This window comes from Oryza brachyantha, chromosome 2 (genome assembly GCF_000231095.2).
Source record: "Oryza brachyantha chromosome 2, ObraRS2, whole genome shotgun sequence".
Classification (NCBI taxonomy): Eukaryota; Viridiplantae; Streptophyta; class Magnoliopsida; order Poales; family Poaceae; genus Oryza; species Oryza brachyantha.
The window spans coordinates 19,587,361-19,607,096 of NC_023164.2; the positions used below are offsets into that span (position 1 = coordinate 19,587,361).

At 41.1% G+C, this 19,736-nt stretch overlaps 3 protein-coding genes across 3 annotated transcripts; 1 reads left to right on the plus strand and 2 right to left on the minus strand.

Moving 5' to 3' along the window:
* Positions 1-2,991: 2,991 nt before the first annotated feature.
* LOC102703375 (glycine-rich cell wall structural protein 1.0-like) lies at positions 2,992-3,615 on the plus strand. The gene is made up of 2 exons (XM_006648827.1): positions 2,992-3,283; positions 3,383-3,615. Exons 1-2 carry the CDS (start codon positions 2,992-2,994, stop codon positions 3,613-3,615), a joined length of 525 nt encoding a protein of 174 aa, XP_006648890.1.
* A 249-nt stretch (positions 3,616-3,864) lies between these two features.
* On the minus strand, positions 3,865-8,266 carry LOC102703659 (histone-lysine N-methyltransferase, H3 lysine-9 specific SUVH6-like). Its single transcript, XM_006648828.3, has 3 exons — positions 8,130-8,266; positions 5,743-8,029; positions 3,865-3,953 (listed from the first exon to the last, which is right to left on the minus strand). Exon 2 carries the CDS (start codon positions 7,950-7,952, stop codon positions 5,883-5,885), a length of 2,070 nt encoding a protein of 689 aa, XP_006648891.1. The 5' UTR covers positions 7,953-8,029; positions 8,130-8,266; the 3' UTR covers positions 3,865-3,953; positions 5,743-5,882.
* A 3,965-nt stretch (positions 8,267-12,231) lies between these two features.
* Positions 12,232-14,766, minus strand: LOC102703940 (cyclin-P4-1-like). Its single transcript, XM_040521168.1, has 2 exons — positions 14,329-14,766; positions 12,232-12,827 (listed from the first exon to the last, which is right to left on the minus strand). The coding sequence occupies exons 1-2, from the start codon at positions 14,703-14,705 to the stop codon at positions 12,539-12,541; spliced, it is 666 nt and encodes a 221-aa protein (XP_040377102.1). The 5' UTR covers positions 14,706-14,766; the 3' UTR covers positions 12,232-12,538.
* Between the last annotated feature and the right edge of the window lie 4,970 nt (positions 14,767-19,736).

The following is a 19,736-nucleotide window of genomic DNA, read 5'->3' on the forward strand; positions in this document are numbered from 1 at the left end:
TCGCGAGAAATCCATCTGGTAGACCCTGACCTCGTAGATGGTCTTCAGGTCGAATCCAAACAGCGTGCAGGCCAGGTAGAGTTCATCGTCGGCCTCCACGAGATAAATATGCGCGCAGTTCATGTACCCGAAGAACCCATCGATAACGTCACTTATTGCGATCTTGCTGAAGACGGGCTCAGGGCAGAACTCAAGCACAGCCAGCTCCTTGGCGGTGCCGTTGAAGAAGAACTTGCCCTGGCAAGCTGCTATGGGGCAGATGGGCAATTTTTCGTCGACGGTCTTGTCCTCGTAGAAACAAGGTGTGCGTCCCAATGTCGTACTCGTGCCTCGTCCACTCCTCGTCTCCGACGTGACAGTACCACAGCACAGGGGCGACGGGCTCAACGAGAAGCACGAGACACCCGGGATGAGACGGCTTGCCGGAGAGGAGGCAGGTGCTGAACCTTGACAAGGTCTTTGGTAGGTGCGGCAGCTGAATCCGGTGGCCAAAGTTGAGGGGATCGAGCAGAAAGGTGGACATGGAAGTGGTGGCATCATGCACTACCATCCAGCCCTGCTGCGTCGCAAAGACACTGCTGTTCTTCATCAGCTTGGCCATCTCTTCGCAGGCGATCGTCTTCTTCTCCACCATGCTGAAGAGTGTCACCGGCTTATCTGAATCTACCCGATCCCTCAGGGCGAGGCAGGGCAGAGGAACGGGCAGCACGCGGCTCGACGTATCCATCTAATCCCAAGATTCTGCGACGTTACTTTAGCGAGGAAGTGTCTAATTCCTGGCTTAATCGATGGAGGAACCACTCTCCCACGGCATGATTAAGAGCAAGTATAATAGCATGCTATAAGCTGGCTATATGCTTATGTGGAGGAGAGATGTGATAAGAGAGTGTAAGCAGGCTGTAAGCTTGTAGCCAGCTTGAGCATATGAACCAAGAAACTTTGTGAGAGTAACATGTGAGTCCTGTATTGATAATGAAGAGCTAACTAGTATATGGATGAGTAAAAAAGACTATAAAAACCTTATAGCCAGCTTGTTATTAGCCTTGCTCTAAATAGACGCAGGAATCATACCTGGTAGAATTCGAGTCGGAGTCAGGGTAAATTCCTCCCTGATACGCGTTCGTTCCCGGGGAAACCACCCGAATACAATGAAAATCAGGGATTAGGAGATCTATTATTAATCGGATTCCTCATGAAGACATCGTCAATTTATGAGCCTAGCTGGCTAGCGCGTTGTGCGCTTGTCTGTGCTCGAAGCCGTGCAACCCGCATATGAGATTTTTTGTTTTCTTCATTCCTACACAGAATATATTCTTTTGCTTGTTTTTCTACACAATATTGTTGTATTTTCTTGTTTGTTTTTCTACACAATATGAAACTTAGTTTTCTGTGTTTTTCTACCCAATCTTAAATTTCTTTGAATTTTCTCTACACGACCGTCTTCTTCTCCGAGATGCTGAACAGTGTCGCCGGCTTGCCGTAATCTACGCCGTCCTTTGGCGCGAGGCAGGGAAGAGGAACGCTCGACGAATCCATCTGATTATCTGATTGCAAACTCGTGTGTAACTAATAATCTCGGGTCGGAGTACGATGGGAGTCTGTTGCTGCCGATCTAAAACCAACCCGGACTCAAACTGGACCCGAGATGCACCCGCCCAGGACGATCTCGCTGGCCGTCGCCGTCGAATCGCACGAGAAAGGCAGTCCGAAAGCTGTATACGCGAGGACGGGTTCGTCGTCTCGTTGAATTTACTCCATCTGCATCGCTGCATGTCTGCATCCTGCCGCCTTTCCCCGGCCGACCACGCTGCACGCACGACTCGGCCCGCATGCATTGGCTGTGAGGCGGCGATCGAAAGGCGAGACCAGAGTTGAATTATTAAAGGAAAGCCTTTGTAGAACTGTAGCTAGAACTTGTATAAGAAAAGCTCATGTACCAGCGGTAGCGTCGTCCTTCCAGGGGCACAGTGCCGACGGTATCACAAAAAAGGGGCTCATGTCGTTGTTAACCCCGAGGGTCAAGATTAACGGCTGCGTCTACGTGCTTAGTGCTTGCTTACCACTATCTTGATGCCCGTGATTATGGTGGCCTCGGATATCTTAGGTATTTGGCTACTTCGATTACGACGTTCAATTCAAGCACGCCGCATCGGCACGATCGAGTATCAAAATATTATTGCGCCCATCTCTGGATCAAACCGCAGGATTACTAACTGCTCCAGAAATGTACCAATGCACTACTCTAGCTAGCTAGTAAGTAATGTGAACGAAATGCATCACGGTCGGCTTCACGGCGATATCGTTTTCCCCCTCTTTGCCATGCTTGCGCTCACGGGCGCGCTAGGCGCCGAGGCATCTCGCTATCTCAGTGTCACCGGCACGACGCACGAAGCTTTTGGGAACGGACGAACGGAGAAGGGGCCAGCTGCACAGTGGCAACATCAAGTTTTTGTCCAGCTTCATGCTAAGCACATTGCACACCTCGACACTTACCAGCAGCTACCGGATTCTCCAGGTCACGGGGGACTCGCTCTCGGCGAAGAAAATGCACGCACAGGACGGAACAAAAAAAAAAAATTATTCCTTCCTCGTGCCATGCATTCCAGCACGGACAGGATGATAAGCCGGAAAGGTGAAAGCTGCTTCCGCGAGAGACTTTTTTTGTAAGCCCCGGTCGGGAGCACAAAAGCAGAAGACGAGGACAATGCATAGATGGATCATGGATGGATGCATCATGCATGCACGGTGTAGGGGTCGCGGTAGCTAGCGCTGCAAAAGAAAGGCGAACGGCGAAAGGCGGCAACAGGAGAGGCAAATCACATCGTCTCGTCGCAATGGGCCGGTGGTGCGTGTCATCTGCCGCTCCGATCGTTTTATCCAGTTCTCCGGCTCGTGGAACGCTATAAATACGGCACGCCGCGCGGCACGGGACATCCACTGCAAGTGCAGCACCAAAGCCAGAGCCACAAAGAAAGAGAGGCGGCGCCGGCAATGGAGAGGAGCGGCGGTACGCGGTGGCGGGAGAGGCTGGTGGTGCCGGCTGTTGCAGCGCTCCTCTTCGCGTCCGCGTTCGTGCAGTGCGTGGGCGCTGGCGACGGCGAGGAGGAGCCAGCGGAGCCGGGGAAGACGGCGCCGACGCTGCCGCCGGGGTGGAAAGGTGACTCCGGGTCCGGCCACGGGTCCAGCCCCGAAGGTTCTTGGAATTACGGGTGGGGCTGGGCCGCTGGGCCTGGCGGCAAGGGCTCCGGGTTCGGGTTTGGTTACGGCGGCAGCAGAGGCGAAGGTGGCGGCGGCGGTGGAGGTGGCGGAGGCGGCGGCGGTGGTGGCGGAAGCGGCCGAGCATATGGTTTCGGGAGTGGAGGATATGGAGGCCACCCCGGAGGCTTTGGTGGTGGTGGCGGCGGATATCCTGGTGATTTTGGCCAGGGTGGTGGCAGCTTTGGTGGCTCCGTTGGCGATGATACTGGTGGCTACAATGGTGACGCGGGCGGCGGCGGAGACGGGGGTGGATACGGTGGGGACTCCGGCGACGGCGAGGTCGGTGCAAACTGGAGCAAGCGCGGCCGGTTCGGCGGCGGCAAGGCACAGCAGAAGGACGGTGGCGGTAAGAACTGAAGCCGCCCGTCCTCGCCTTCCTCCGGCCATGACACGAAACCATGAGCTAGCAACTAAAGCAATGCATATATAATGTGTGTAATATAGTAATGTCTTCCATGTTATGCTAGTGCTAAGTTTATTAACCGGAGTACGCTGCACAGTGCTCGCACGGACTTCAGTTTGAGCCTAGCAGTATGTTCTTCACTCTTCAGGGTATGTAACAAATTGCCTTTTACCTGGTTGATGCCCCCAAATGATGCCAATATAGTGGTCGACATGGTAAAAATTGGTAATATGTATTGCTTACTTGCTTTTGCGCTCTTCATGACGGAATTGCAACTTCCTGAAAAAACGACCTGCAAGTCAGAATTCCTGAAACGTCAGATTTCTGAAGGTAACTGAGGGGCTGGAGACTATTCAGCATAGTAACATATTGTAGTCTTGGATGGCATGAAAACATAGATTCTCTGCTACTCTTGTCTGATGCATATATCTGCTATGATTACCTAATGCGAAATACAGAACTGGAGACGTGTTTTGCGTCATGCTGGTAACTGAGCTGCCAAGAACTAGTGGACAAGCAGCCAAAACAAATTTGCTATATCTGGGATCAGAGAGTAAAATAGTTTGGATATTAATGAATTTTTGAGCAAGTTGCAGCACACTACATTAAATACCTCTATATTTGAAGGGTTGCTTACAAGCAATCCACGGGGCTCAACCAACTGAAGCAAATAGCAGTAATGCATGATTTCTGTGGTTAAGCCCACCATGGTACATTCAAAACAAAAAAGAATGCATGGCAGGTCCTGCCTTAGTCTCTAGGAAACCCATCAAAACATGTAGTTCCAATTTTTTTTTCTGGTTTCTTTGAACGTGATGGGCGATTAGATGTCTGCCCCTCCCATTTTGTATCTACAATTCTACATGGCTAGTGGTGTAAGTGGGCCGGCCTGTAAACCTGCTTATAGGTCAAATAAGTGGCTGCCCCCAGCCAAAAATGTCCTAAAATGTCCTAGAAGCCACATACAATAAGCATAGAAAAGATCAGAACTAATTAAGCCCACTTTGTTTGATGGCGAATATCATAGAATTACCTTGATTAAGGGCCTGTTTGGAGGAGTTTCTCCCAGCTGCAGCTTTTCCCAGAAGCTGCTTCTGCCAGAAGCTGCCCCAAACGGTCCACAGCTTCTGAGAATCTATAGTTACAGATTCTGAAAAATGAACTAAGAATTCAGAATCTAGAAAAACTGGGTTTAGGAGCTTTTCCAGATTCTCAGAAGCTGGCTACCAAGCAGCTGCTTCTCAGAATCTAAAGCTCCCCCAAACAGGCTCTAAAATTGGTGGGTCATGCCAAATTTGTATCAGGCTAGATTCTCTGTGCTGCCAAAAACATTCATTACATGGAATATGAAATGTTGCACAATTTGCTCATGTTACAGCAAAGCCAATCTTTTCCTTTCGGTCTTACACAGCTTAGAATATAGTGTTACAAAATCAAGGGACCGAAATTTGTTTTAATCAAGAGACCAAAATCATGGGGCGTGGAATACCAGAACCAGCCCTAACGCCAAAATCATGCCAATTTTGGTTCTCACCAAGTTTTCAGTTGGTCTCCTAGGTTTATACCAGCTGGTTTTCTTCGTGCAATTTGAAATTGAAGTTTTTACTATTATCTAATAGAGGAAAGCTGGTGATTAGACATTCACACATGTTTCCATGGAAATTGTGATTGGATTTATGGGTGGAGGAGAGGTGCATGACCAATTCCTTTTCTTACAATGTACTGGTCATCCTCAATCCTAGTGTCAGTACATTTGTGTTATATAACTAGTACAACCAAACCTGAACTTACAATGTGGGACCAGTCCCTCTACTATGACAACATGGGCTATTTGGAATATATCCAAATAAGCTTACGGTGTTGAAAATGTACTTCATGAAAAGTAATTGATAGCTGGTTGAGTTAAACAATTAGCAGGCTGCAATATTTTGGAAGTTGTGCCCATGTATTTGTAGAAGTGTGGTAAACATAAACTGTAAGAGGCAGGTAAAGCATCTACAAACTATGGATATTCATAAAGCATAAGTAGGTTACAAAGCACTGTAATTGCAGAAACTGTCTTTGTAAGTTAGGGCACTTACTGTTATCTGGTTATCCACATATTTAAGTGCAAGGGCACATCGGCAATCCAAATATTTCAAAGTTAGGAGGCCAAAAAAGGTGGATAAAAATGCCACCTAAACAGAGGAGGTTTCATTATGCCAAAAGAATCCATACACATCTAATATAACCAGCCAGTGCACTCAATAGATCCGCAAAAGCATTTTTTCTTCTTGATGTTACCATCAGAATCATAAACCTCATCTATACCATAGTTGTAATCATATGATAGCTCTTGAAGGGGAGGAATGTCCTCGCCTGCAAAGAGCATTATATGAGGCATACTAATGTTGTCATGGTCATAGAGAACATTCTGTGCAAAAAGGTTGGGGGTGCAGCTATGGTTGATAAATCTTGCAAGGTTACCCCAGTTCAAAGCATCAATGGCAAAACCATCTTCGTCTTCAACAGGACCATTCCGAAGAGAAGGAATTGTCTTTGATATGCCCTGCCAACGATCATTATAATAATCATTTCCAATCCCAAAGAGATATTCATCATTTTTTCTTTCCTGCGCCTCTTCCTCCTCCAAAAGCTCTCCTATATACTCACATAGAAAACTTCCTGATGGTATAAAATCCAGACTTCTTACTCCCCACCCTGTTGATTTAGTTTTGAAAACTTGAAGCCGAAACTTGATACCATGCTGGCTAACTCTATTGTGGCAAGTAGGAGGGCAACCACAAGAAGGTCCACACTCGTAGATAAGAGGTTTTTCATCTATAATAGTACCTTTATGACTGAAAGGGATTTCACCTCCATTTTTCACCACACATGCACAGTTTTGAGAATACGAACATCCATTAACACAATCACAGCCTGATGGAAGACCTTGCTGATGCTTTGTGGGGTACTCTATATTTGAAATGTAGCGGAATGGCATAGGGTACTCGTTCGATACGGAGTTAATAGTAGAAACAGGGATCTTCTCGAGACCCTCAGATATGTCTCTCATGAAAACACCATCAAATGGTTCTTGTCGCTTTCTTGTTTTCCCAAATTCTAGAATGTCAACGTGTGCCTGTTCTGCCATTCTTCTTAGCTGGTAAGTAGGAATATGCTGGTGTTCCTTCACTTTCTCCATTCGGAATTTCTCGATGAAATATAAACCACCGTAGACATAATTAGTAATTCCTTTCTGTTGACCGTTTTCACCTTCACAAGTTACAACATGAATAACACGTATAGGGGTATTAGTGTCCATACTATGCTTCATTGCTAAGTCAGTGCCTTCTATCTTCTGGTCACCTGTGATAACAATTGATCCAACATGTAACAAGGTCTCCAGATTATTATTAGATGCAGAAGCTTGTGCGTATGACACAATACTAACAGCTACACATGTCCCATCCTTCTTGATGTAATCAACACAATTCAGCTGTTGGCGGTGGAGGCCAACAACGAAAGTCTCTAAACTAGAGTTGAATGTGTCGCCTATCTGAACTCCAGGCACGTTTCCCACATATCTCCTGTCATCATCTACAACACATAGCCTCTCTCTGAACATTTTGAAAGCTGCAAGATCAGGCCTCAGACCTTTCCCCCTTTCTCTCCACTTGGCTTGTTCTTCCTGCAAGAGTTTCCTGTAAATTATCCGAAACTCCTGCAAAGACACCAAGATATTTTCTCTGGTAGTAGATACCCTCTTATTCTTTGGTATTACTTGGCAATGACAATATCTGTTAACCTTCATCTTCTTCGATACAGAACCTGTCTGTTTTCCAACTTTCACCGAGGAATGGTCACTGGTGACAGAAACTTTTTCACGAGAGTCATTACGCCCTGCTGCAGATGCACATTGCTTCCCACTAACCCTGAACTTGGATTCTGTAATTTCTGGAGGTGCATGAGATCCAGATCCATCACCCAGGCCAGAACCATGTGACCACGACCGCTTGAACCCAACCTGGAATCTCCATGGCACCACTACCTTCTGCCCCTTGCGGCAACCCGTCACACTGCTGCCCCTCTCCAATCCGCCGTCTCCACCGCCTCCGTCGCTCTCCGACCCCGGGATCCCGATCCCCTCCGCAATACCCCCGCCGTTACTCTCAGGAGTCCCTGAACCACGCCGCCTCGCACCGAACCGATCACCCCCCTCGAGCTGCCCCGCCACGAAGCCGCGCTGGAACCGCCACCGCGCGACCGCCTTGTGCTGGCCCCGGCCGTCCAGATCGCCTCCGCTCTCCATCCGAAGGGCGCCTCTCAGCGCCGTCCCCGACCCCGCCGAGGTCGGACCACCAAAACCGTCGTCGTCGCTAGAGGGACCTACAGGAGTCGAGCGTGAGGTAAAATCGAGGGTGGGAGAGGGTATTGCGGAAGGAGGGAGAGCGGAGGGGGCCAGCTCCAGCCGGCGGCCATGGCGTACCTGGCGGCGGCGGCGGCGGAGAGCGCGAGACCAGGCATGGTGGACACTGACAGGACGCCGCCACGACGATGGGCTCTCCTGTGATGTGGGAGAGGTCCGCGCCGTAAGATCGCGGATGGACGCGGATTGCGGGGTTACGTTTTTGCCCGTAGCGGGGAGTCGGATCCGTCCAGTCCGGCGGCAAGCCACTTGGAAAGTAGTCGTTAGAGAAAACAAAATGTTAAAATTACCCTTGTTAAACCTTGTGTTGTTGTATCGTAACATTCTCCTCCTAGTCTAATAAATTTGGTTGTGACTTCGTCATACTCCCTCTGTAAAAAAAAAAACGAATTCTCTGGTTTCCGTGTCCAATGTTTGACCAACCGTCTTATTTGAAAAATTTTCAGAAAATTAGAAAAAAATTAGTCACACGTAAAGTACTATTCATGATTTATCATCTAATAAAAAAATCAATCGCAAAAAATTGAATAAGATGAAGAATCAAAAATTGAAGGTAAAAAATAAAAAATTGGTTTATTTTGGGACGGAGGGAGTACACCCGAAGAAAAATTAGTTAGTGAGAATGTGGGTATGTTTTCTAATCGAGAAAATTTAACAAATATCACGGATAAACACTCAATTCTAAGAAATATCATCGACGAGTGCGAGTTCTACAAAATGTTATCATACAAATGAATTTATCTAAGAAATGTCATCTTCATAAGGGTTTCGTGAGTATTTTTTCATTAAGTGCTATAATATGAACAGTGTATTTAACGGTAGAAATGGATGGAACTCTAACGGCGAAGATATTTTTCAGATAAATTCGTTTGTACGATGATATTTCTTAGAACTCTCACTCGTCAGTGGTATTTCTTGGACTTACATGCTTGTCAATGACATTTTTTAGATTTTTTCTTTCTAAATTGCTCTCTGGCATGTTTTTGTAGAAGAAAATCTATAAGAAATTTTATTTTAAAGCAATCAAATAAATTCACTTTTTAAAGTTTGCATCATCTTATGTGCTAATGATCCACTGCGTCTGATAAATCCTAATTATCTTAACCCTGTTTGGAACAAAGAAACAAAAAGCACATAATAGGAAAAAAAATACAGGAATATTGTTGAGTGTAAAGCTGAAATTGTGGAATACAAATATATCAATTGTACATTTTTTGTGTTTGTCACGTGAATGGGTGAAATAGAGAGATAGTACACACACAAGCAGCAAACTGAAGGAAAAGTACCTTCCATTTTTGAAGCCCATTTTTTTGTTTCCTTTGGAAATACAGGAATTCTCCCCTTTCCTTTAGAATTTGAGATTCTCTTTCCTTTGTTCTAAACAGAGCACTATGGAAAAAATCCATAGGAAATCAAACCTTATCATTCCTTTAAAATTTCTTTGATCCAAATCTGCCCTTGAAGACTATAGGGTATAGACGATGAGAGAAATGGGATGATCCCGTCAATAGGCAAAGGGTATAGACGATGAGAGAAATAATTTACCCTAAGACTATAGGGTACTGCTCCATCCCAAAATATAAGTTAACATGAATTATGGTTGAGAAAAAAATACTATAGTATATTTTAATAATGAGAAATGAATAAGAGTAGGAAGATAGGTTAGGGATAAAATGGAAAAAATCTTAAATACAAAGTGTAGTGCTGTGAATAGTGATAGAAATGTTTGTATTTTAGGATAAAATCAAAATGCTAAAAATGTTTATAGTAGAAATAAAATTTCCTCCGATTTTGCATTCTCCTAACTGAGGCCCTATTTGGATTGAGTAATTTCGAGGCAATAGTGAAGGATCTGATTCCTTTTGAACAATTTCACGGTTGCACCGTTTGGATTTTGGAACAAAGGAATTTTGAATAATATTCCTTATGTTTGGGTTCCTATCGTGCAGTTCTCCTACTCTTTCACAAGAAAACATAACTCCATGAAACGTGATGGAAAGTTTTTGGTATCGAGGTATCGACGAGGGAGTAGTGTTGGTGTACTCCATCCGTTCTTAAAAAAAACTCAATGTAAGAGAGAAAGAGGATATAACATTTTTTAATACAGTGAATCTGAACAATCTTACAATGGAGTGGAGAGTAAAAATTCCTTTATACCAAACTAGCCATGAATGAATCTTTGGTTGAACAATTTTGGTATAAGTTATTATCAATCGTTATTGTAGATCGTCCTGGTAAACTATTAGTAGCCGAGCATCATGGTGCATGCACATATAACTCACAAATGATTGTTTTCAGAACAATTTAAGCTAGCGAAACAAAAAAATTATGGTTTGGACCTAATCTAGCTGAGTGCATGCAACTTTAACTTGCAACAAAGAAAATTTGTGGCTACTTAGCGGCTTAGCGCGTGAGCTCTAGTTAATTATCTCGCTCGCGGCCCGGGCATGAGACGGAGTTGTTAACACTAACTACTATCATTACCATTTTAATTATTTTTAATTAAAACTAATTAAATGATAAATTGAGTTGAAGTCTTTAAATTTGAGTTGAAAGTTTTGAAAATTGAGTTAAAAGTTCCAAATAATTGCAATTGAAAGTTTTGATTTTGAATATTTTCAAATTTGAACTGAAAAATTTGAAATTTGAATTTGACACAAAAGTTTTGAATTTGAGGTTAAAAGTTTCAAATTAATTTGAGGTTGAATGTTTTAAATTGGACTAAAAATTTTTGAATAGGGGGTTAAAACTTTTCAGGTTTTAAACACTTGGTATCCCATTTCACGATAGAGGAGGAAAAGGTTAAAAGTTTCGGGTGCACGCATGATAAACAAAGTTACACATTGGCAGTCTCAAAAGACACGCGTTCTTAGTGCGTGCCCATTAGTCGGAGCGGAAGATAGATTCTTGAATTGAGGGACACAATTAACCTATATCAACATATCTCCGGGCAATCACAATGCAATTATTAGGATAGTGTCTCTAGAATTAAATAAACTGTCATATATGATAAAAGATGACGTAACAGGTTAGTCAATGAAGAAAGAGAAGGGAACCATATCTTGTATGAGACATGATATGACATGACGAGAGATGTGAATAACATTAAATTCAAATGTAAAATAATAGTATTTGTATTGTAAGATTGATGTCTAATACTAATTTTTTATGACATAAAAGGTATACAAATCATACCTTGTGTCTTGGATTAGGATTGCTCTCACAAGCACAAGATAGATTCTTCACAAGAAGTTTTGTTTTAGTGGGCCTATACGTGGCTATAGAATTACATTCTCTAAATGTAGAATAGACTGTACTTCTTCTGTAAGAAAAAATAGATTCATATAATCCTAATGCAACATTAATAGAGAGTAAAAAAATACTTAATGCTCTTTAGAGCATTCACAATACAAATGTAATAGTGTCAACTAAATAAATAATAAAGAGAAGAAAACTAGTACATGATGAGGCATGATCGCTATACACAATCCAATACATAATAAGACTAATAATATCGAATTCCAATATTAATTAGTCGTGTTTATATTAAAAGAGTAGTTGCTAGTTGTCTTCGTAACATATAGGATATGAAAATCATAACTTTTGTCATACACTGTGATTGCCCTTATAAATATAAAAGTAATATTGATTGGTTGCAATCACCTTTATTAATATAAAAGTAATATTGGTAGATGGTTATGTACATGTTGTTGAACATATAATTTTTTTTTGATTTGTAGTCCAACAATTGATAAGAATACAGAAGTTAATTTATTTAGGGATAAACTTTAATCTCTACAAGTTAGATTTATTTTCAGACGGAAGAATTGTTCAGGTGCTTTGCACACTTGACATCAAGCAGTGGATACAGATCATGAGCCATGACCATGCTTTTCTTTTATGCGAGCATGAACAAATTCACTAGTCATATTTCGTTTCCCTCCAGCACCCAAGATTTCGGTGCATGTAATAATTATTGCGATAGGATCTTGGTGCGCCCTACCGCCCATTGCTTACCATCACATCTCTCGCCTTTCAGTAGTGGTTGGCGCATCTACTGCACCCAGTATTTCAGTGAGACACACACACATCACAAAGCCAACCCGAGTTAGCTTTGTGTGGTCGACTACTTTTCGGCAGAGATTGAGGATTACTTTTGCCATCAAAATTTATATAGGAATCGCAGAATATAACTGCTGCTCGTAGTACAGACACACACCTAGTTTTTCACAGATCATCTACACACTACACCAAACAAAAACAACGGAAGAGTGCACACAGCAAGAATGCACTGCTGGCTACTGACTTGCTTAGTTGCTTGCTGCAGCATCATGCAAGATTGGGAGTACTAGCTAGCAGTCTAAACTAAATCGAAGCAGCTGCCACTAACTAATGCAGCATATAAGCTAAGAAAAACACCAATGCAGCACATGATATATAGGATCGATCGATCGATCGACACTAGCTAGCTAGCTTGCTTCCATGGGCGCCGCTTCACGCAGAGAGCTGCTGCCGGCGTCGTCCTCGGACAGGCAGCAGTAGTGCAGCCTCGGCGGCGCGGCGGGGGCGGCAGCCGGAGGAGCCCCCGCGCCGCCGCTGATGAGCATCTCGGACTGGAGCACGGCGCAGTAGTCGCCGAACGTCTCCGGCGTCACGTTCAGGTCGAAGCCGAGGCCGAACAGGAAGTCCACCTCGAGGTAGTTCATCTCCGCCAGGCTGATGCCCCCGACCTTGGCGAAGTAGGCGTTGTTGTAGCATCTGTGCATACACAGATCGATCGATCATGTTAAAGGTGAAAACTAGCTAATCATCCGTTCCTTTTCAGCCTAACCTTTTCAAAGATAAACAAAAAAAAGGGACAGTATATATCACTGCATTTCCACACTGTATATTGCCTATATGCTCCGTCCATTCCTTCACCTCGTTTATGATTGCCCTCCAATGATTGACGGCACGCACAATCGCCAGTAGCATCGAAGGGATCAAGCGACCAAACAAATCACAACCAGAATCACCGAATTGGCACCCGGCTCGTTCAGGAGGGAGGCCAAGTTGGCCAATTAAGTATTTGTCACAGTGTCACTCTTGGCCAAAAGATAGTTAGAAAGAGATGCTCCTGATGAGCTCTGACATGGGGAAATTGAGTCGCAAGCATCAGCACAAGGCAAGTTGCCAGTCTCAATCCCCCACAACTGGCACTGAATTAAATTCCAAACAAAAAGGCGAGGGGCCGGAGGCAGGGTGGAAATTCTGGTTTATGTTCTTGGGTCCACGGTGGATGTGTGTGGTTGGACGCAAGGAACAGTGAAACCACCTCAATTTTTTTTCCTGCTTTGCTGGACAAGCATAATTCTGTCCACGTACTGCCTTTGTTTGCAAGGACAAATCACTTGGGGTACCCGTTGCAAGGTAGTAGTTTTCACAGCGAAACATAACCAAGTGTGGCTTCTTTGGTGCATGATTACTGCAAGAGGCTTTTGAATTGAGGTGTGCTTCTGTATTGCCTCAAGAAAAAAGAAGAAACTGTGTACGAAAATAATGCGAAACGTAAGCACCGACAGTTACTAGCAGGTGGTTGCTGTAAGACAATAGGATTCACAGAAGTAACAATTTTGGAAGATTCTCTTTACCAGCCATTTCAGGACTGTTAAAATGGGGGCTCTTTTGGAATATTACATTGCAATTGTTATTGTGAGGTGAATTGTAATTTGTAAAAACAGCACAATATCTGAAGTTGGGACTGGAATGATGCTGGAGTTACTTCGAAGACACTCCCAACTTATTCCTAGCTGGCAGTGTCTCAAACAAGGGAAGTCTGTGAAAATAACAGGCCTATGTCGAGTAGGAATAAAGCACTTTGTCACAGCTCACTACAAGCAGAAGAAACAAAGCGGTTGAACTGAAATAATCTTACTCTAGGTTGAACCCAAAGCACGGTACAAAATTCAGCTGGTTTAGCAAATATCCGATCGGCAATTCACCACTCGGCTGTTGAAATTTAGTTTTCTGTTGAATATTCACAAACTGAGATTCAACATGCCAGGAACAGAGTGAGTTCTATTCCAAGTTCTTTTTTTTTCGACGATAAAGTTCAAACAGAGTTAATTTGCATGTTTCCCATTAGATATTCCAAGAACTAATAAAGAAGATGATCTTGTTACGTGTAACTGCACCTACATATTAGCTGGTCAAAATCGTTCTGTTCCTTGATCATGAGACCATACGCACGAAGAGTAAGCAGCTTTGCAGAGAAACTCACATGTCATCCATGAACTTGACGGCGGAGAGCACGGCGGTGATGAGGAGCCGGTGCACGCTGTAGGAGTCGACGGCGAGCGCGAGGCATCGGCCGCGGCGCAGGAGCCGGTCGAGGTAGATGTAGGCGACGACGTAGCACGCCGGGCTGCACCCGGCGAACCGCGCGATGCGCGCCGCGTACGCGCGAACCGAGATGCCGGGCTTGGTCGTCGCCCGGAACGCCGACGCCGGCGCGGCGGCCGGCTCCTCGGGCGCGGCGTCGTTGCGCTCCGCGACGCGCTCCAGGATGCCGGCGAGGGCGGCCACCACCCGCGGCATGTCGTGGCGGCCGCGGGCGCTCTCGACCAGCCCCGTGCCCGTGCCCTCGCCCTCGGCCATGGCTTTCCCTCGCCTCTGCACTCTGCAGGGGCGCGTTGGCGCCGCACGTGCTGACCCTCAGAGCTGAGCAGCAGCCGGGGAGGGAGAGAGAGAGCATGGAATCCGTTATATGGAACGGGCCGGCGCAGGAATCGGGTGTCCATCACATACCAAGAAATGTTTCGTTGGTCTAATCCATTGTTTCAAATTGTCATTAAGAAAAAGTGTCTCATCTTTTTATTTTTATTATGCTTATAAGCCATAATTTAATTTTCAACTTTAAATTTAAAGTTAACTTTAGCCTTTTTCTTAGTTTGTTTTTAGTGTCTACTTTTAAATTACTAAAAACACGCATATAACTTTTTTATTTATAAATTGTTTTTTTTCGAATCTGAAAAAGCCAAACGAGAACCTAAAAAAATTCCATAGGATTGGAATCCTATAAAATCCATAACTATTCCTTCAAACCAAAGGAAGCTTCTTTTTCTTAAAAGAAAATCAAAATATAGTTTTTGCCCTTACATAATAGGAGTATGAAACAAAATATATATACCTATCTAACTATTACTCCATCCAATTTTTTATTTGATACCGTTGGCTTTTAAGTCTATATTGGACATTTCATGGCATAAAAAAATATATAATTATTTATTATATTATTATGATTTTATTTATTACTTAAATACATTTAAAGAGTGACTTAAATGTTTGTATATTTGCACAAAAAATGAATAAGACAAATGGTCAGATCTAAAAGTCAATTGGATGGAGTATATTACAAATACAACTTGAAAGGTCACCGTATTCATTTTGAAGGCTAGAAATTACCGCATTGATTCAAGAAAAGACAAAATATGTTAACCATTAGATTATGATGGGTCCATATTATAACAATATAGAATCAATAACTCCATACAAAATGCAATTATATTTTTAGATAGAAATATAGAAGTAAAAGTTGTATAAGAAATCCAAACAGATAGAAACATAATCTAATAGTTGTATATGAAATTCAAACCTTATATAGTTCTAGCTTTTTTGAGAAAATGAAAATTGACTTATTTGCAAACAAAAATAAATCATGGGTAAAACTTTTATACACGTATGCATAGCGATTTAAAATCAAATGATGTAAAATAAATTGCAATGAAAAACCACAAATTATACTCCAAAATCAAGTTTTAAAATACAAATTTTGGCTTATAAACAGTTGCAAAAACAAAACAATAGGAGTATGATAGTTTTATATGAAATATAAATACAATCATCATCACAGGATTATGGTGGATCCAGACTATAATAGTATATATTGAGCGATATAAGGTGCATTTGGTTCACGAGCAATGTTCGATAGAAAGGATATGGTGATCTATATTTTGTTGGATATAATAATGCAAGATATAATAATGCAAGTTAGTTGTTTGGTTGGGTGATGGGATGAATCAATTTTTGTTTGGTTGGGGTAAAGGGTGGATGGAGTAAAAATAATAGATTATTAATCCATAAAATTATACTTATTATCACTAATCCTATAATAATTAGTACTAATTAACAATAAAATATACTAATTATTCATCGTTAACAGTAATCTTAAAATAATAATCACTAATTAACACAAAAATATACTAATTGTCACTAATTATTTACTAATAATCCTTGTTAGCAACGGTGGATGGTCCATCTAGTCAAATTAGCCAGATTCATTTATCCAACTATTTGATAAATCTTCCTTCGATGAACACCATATTCATCCCTTATCTGTGAACCAAACACTACCAAAAACCCGGTGGCCATATGCCATCCACCATATCTTTTGAACCAAACACACAAATAGTTATATACAAATATAATTATATCTACCGAGAAATAGAAGTTAAGCAAGCTAGAATTTAAGTGTTGTATATGAAATAAAAACCTATATAAATAAAATCTAAGAGTTGTATACGAAATCCAAACATTACAAGAATATGACATAGTAGCTAAAAAAATTATATGAATTCCAAACATACTTTTACATATAGTGATAGCTATAGAAATAAAATTGAAGTGTATATATTAAATCTAACTTTACATCAATTTTTTAGCTCCGTATAAAGTATATGCGGCAATTCCCTTTACAACTTGAAAAGATGCTACAATGTTCGCTCTAGAGACTATAATTTATCACATTATTCTAAGAAAAAGAAAAAAAAGACCTTCACCATTATATCAAGATGGATTCAGATTATAACACTATATACATATATAGTTGTATATAAAATATCAATAACAGTAGAAGCTAAAGGTTGTAAATGATAGGTCCGTGAAAAAATGTGTGCAATCCCCTGGGTTCGTTAAATATGCGTTTTTTTCCATCGAATCTGTAAAAACATCCTGCTTGCGAGAAAAGTTTAGAAAGTTCCTGCTTCACCAATTGCTATAACAGCAATCCACCGAGTATCGCCATTAGCGGTGATGATAAGGCTTGTCGCCAACAATGGTGGCGACGAGACGGTCTTCTTGGTCAGGGTGTGGCGACATTACATGTTGCCACATGGGTGTGTGTCAGCGTAGCTGACAACCAGACCATTGTATCTATTTTGTGGTGACGACGATGATACGCCACTCGACCTAGTTCTGCTGTAATTTTTGCAAATTATTTCTTGGACATCTTAATATTTAAAAAAAATATAAATATATAGCCACATATAAAATCAAATTAAGATGAATACTCTCATAGAAAAATGGACGACATATTTCATAAAAATGTATTTGTATTCATTTTAGGTAATATTATATATGTCTTTAAAAAGTTAGTGGCTGTGACAAACTCTACCACCTCACCTACTCTCATTTTTATTTTCAAAAATTATTCTTGAACTTTTTAATATTAAAAACAATCTAATCTAATCTAAATGTATAGCCACATATAAAAAATAAACGTAAGGTGAATATTCCCATAGAAAAATATGTGCAACATATTTCATTGAAAATATATTATAGTTACTATACGCAATATTATGTTTATGTTTATTTTATCTATAGAAAAGCAAGTACATTTAAATAGTGTTCGCAAAAATTTTCAGAAGCGAAATACTTCTTTTTTTAATCCATATCTTTCTATAGTGTATATTGTATAGTTCTATAGAAATATCTAGTACTCCAATTCGTATTCTTTTTAATAATGAATTAAAAATTAAATCACTTTTGTGTCTACTCTCCCCTTCTCCTCAAAACACGCGTAATATCTGGGAAATGAACATGCACATCAGGATTTCCTCCGGTGTATTCTACTGGTAGTTTTTACACTACCAATATAACTAATCTCAGCCATTAATTAAAAATAATATTTTTATACTTTGTTAATTAATTGATTAGTTGTATTTTTTTAATTTTGTTGTCAATAAAGATCACAATAAAAATGACAATATTGCTCCTTTAAATTTTTACTGCACCTAATATTGTTGCTAGTATAATTTAATCGCGGTTATCCTATAAAAATATATGAACGATATTGATTAAATTATATTATCAGTAGAATACATCAAACAGAACCTGCACATCAAATATGTGTAGATTTATACTAATGAATTGCGTTTCTTTACGGATGGGTGCATGGGAAGGCTGGACACGCTCATCCTATAGCTTGTGAAGTTGTGATCAAGCAAACAATATATATAAAAAAATACTACTCCTGGTAGTACTTTAGTCAATGAGCTGTGCACACAAATTTTCTAATGTAGCAAGTCTAAAACTAAATTATAATAACCTCGGCTAAACAAGGTTTGAATTCTCGCCAGCCAAAGTATGACAAACGTGGTCTGAATAGTGCTGTAACGCCATCATTTTTTCCTTTTAGAAAGACTAATTAGCTTCTTGGGTACATCTGTTTTGTCTATTTTGCCTTAGAAGTTAGAATTGTGTTATATAAGACAGATTTCAAATAATTATATGATGTAGATTTTGGATACCAAACATATAGTATTCTATTTAAAAATTTACATGGACAATCATATCATCAACAACTTTGGATATATGCACGATTCACAATGAATACATATACATGCAAATGACGCAATATTTCATAAAAATAAAAAATAACTAGCGATTTTTTCTTGCAATTTTGCATGGAATTAGAATTTTAAAGCATAATCAGATTAGATGAAATTTATCCTTATTTACCAAAGTTGACGATATTCTTTACTTGCTCAATATTCTCTTAATGACATGTACATCAAAGCCCCACGAGGCCACGAAGTTAGTGACTTAGGCCACGTTCGGAGAGCCCCAAAAGTTAACTTATCTTCCTCATTGCGCACGCTTCTCGAACTGCTAAACGGTATATTTTTTATGAAAATTTTCTATAGAAAAGTTATTTTAAAAAAATCATATTAATCTATTTTATATTTTTAATAAAATAATTAATTTATCATGTACTAATATATTACTAGTTTTTTTTACTGGGTAAGTTAACTTATCAACACCACGTACCGAACAAGGCCTTAGTGGGATATTAAGAGTGCTATACAAATTTTCCCTCTGTTTACACAAATACAATTGTACTTTATCAACAGTTAACGTGATAACCAATGCGTGTACATTATCCTTATTTCTTTTAATTAATGTGATAACTTTTAGGCTCTCTAAAGTAATGGCTCGTTAATTTTCTGACAAATAAATGGATTGAAACATGACGGTTACATAGATGTGACACATTAATCTCTGTAAAATTGACAAAAGAAAAAAGAGGGAGGGGGAGGAGCAGTGCACACGAACATCATGTTGGTGCATTGTTAATCAGCAGTCCAAGTTGCTTATCGTGTTGCATATAATCTTGTCTGTTTCTTTTATGCAACCCCCCAACGACTGTTAGGCTGATGTTTACGGTAACGTGAAAGGCGCTTTTTCTTGACAAGAAAGAAAAAAACGCTCACTGATGGATCGCATGAAAAGAAGGCAATAAACGGCTTATACTTTCATGCATCCCCCTCTTTTTTTTTATTTCGGGCTGACTCCGGTACATTTTATTGGTAGTAGAATTTAAATCTATACCGTTGATATATTTTTATCGGA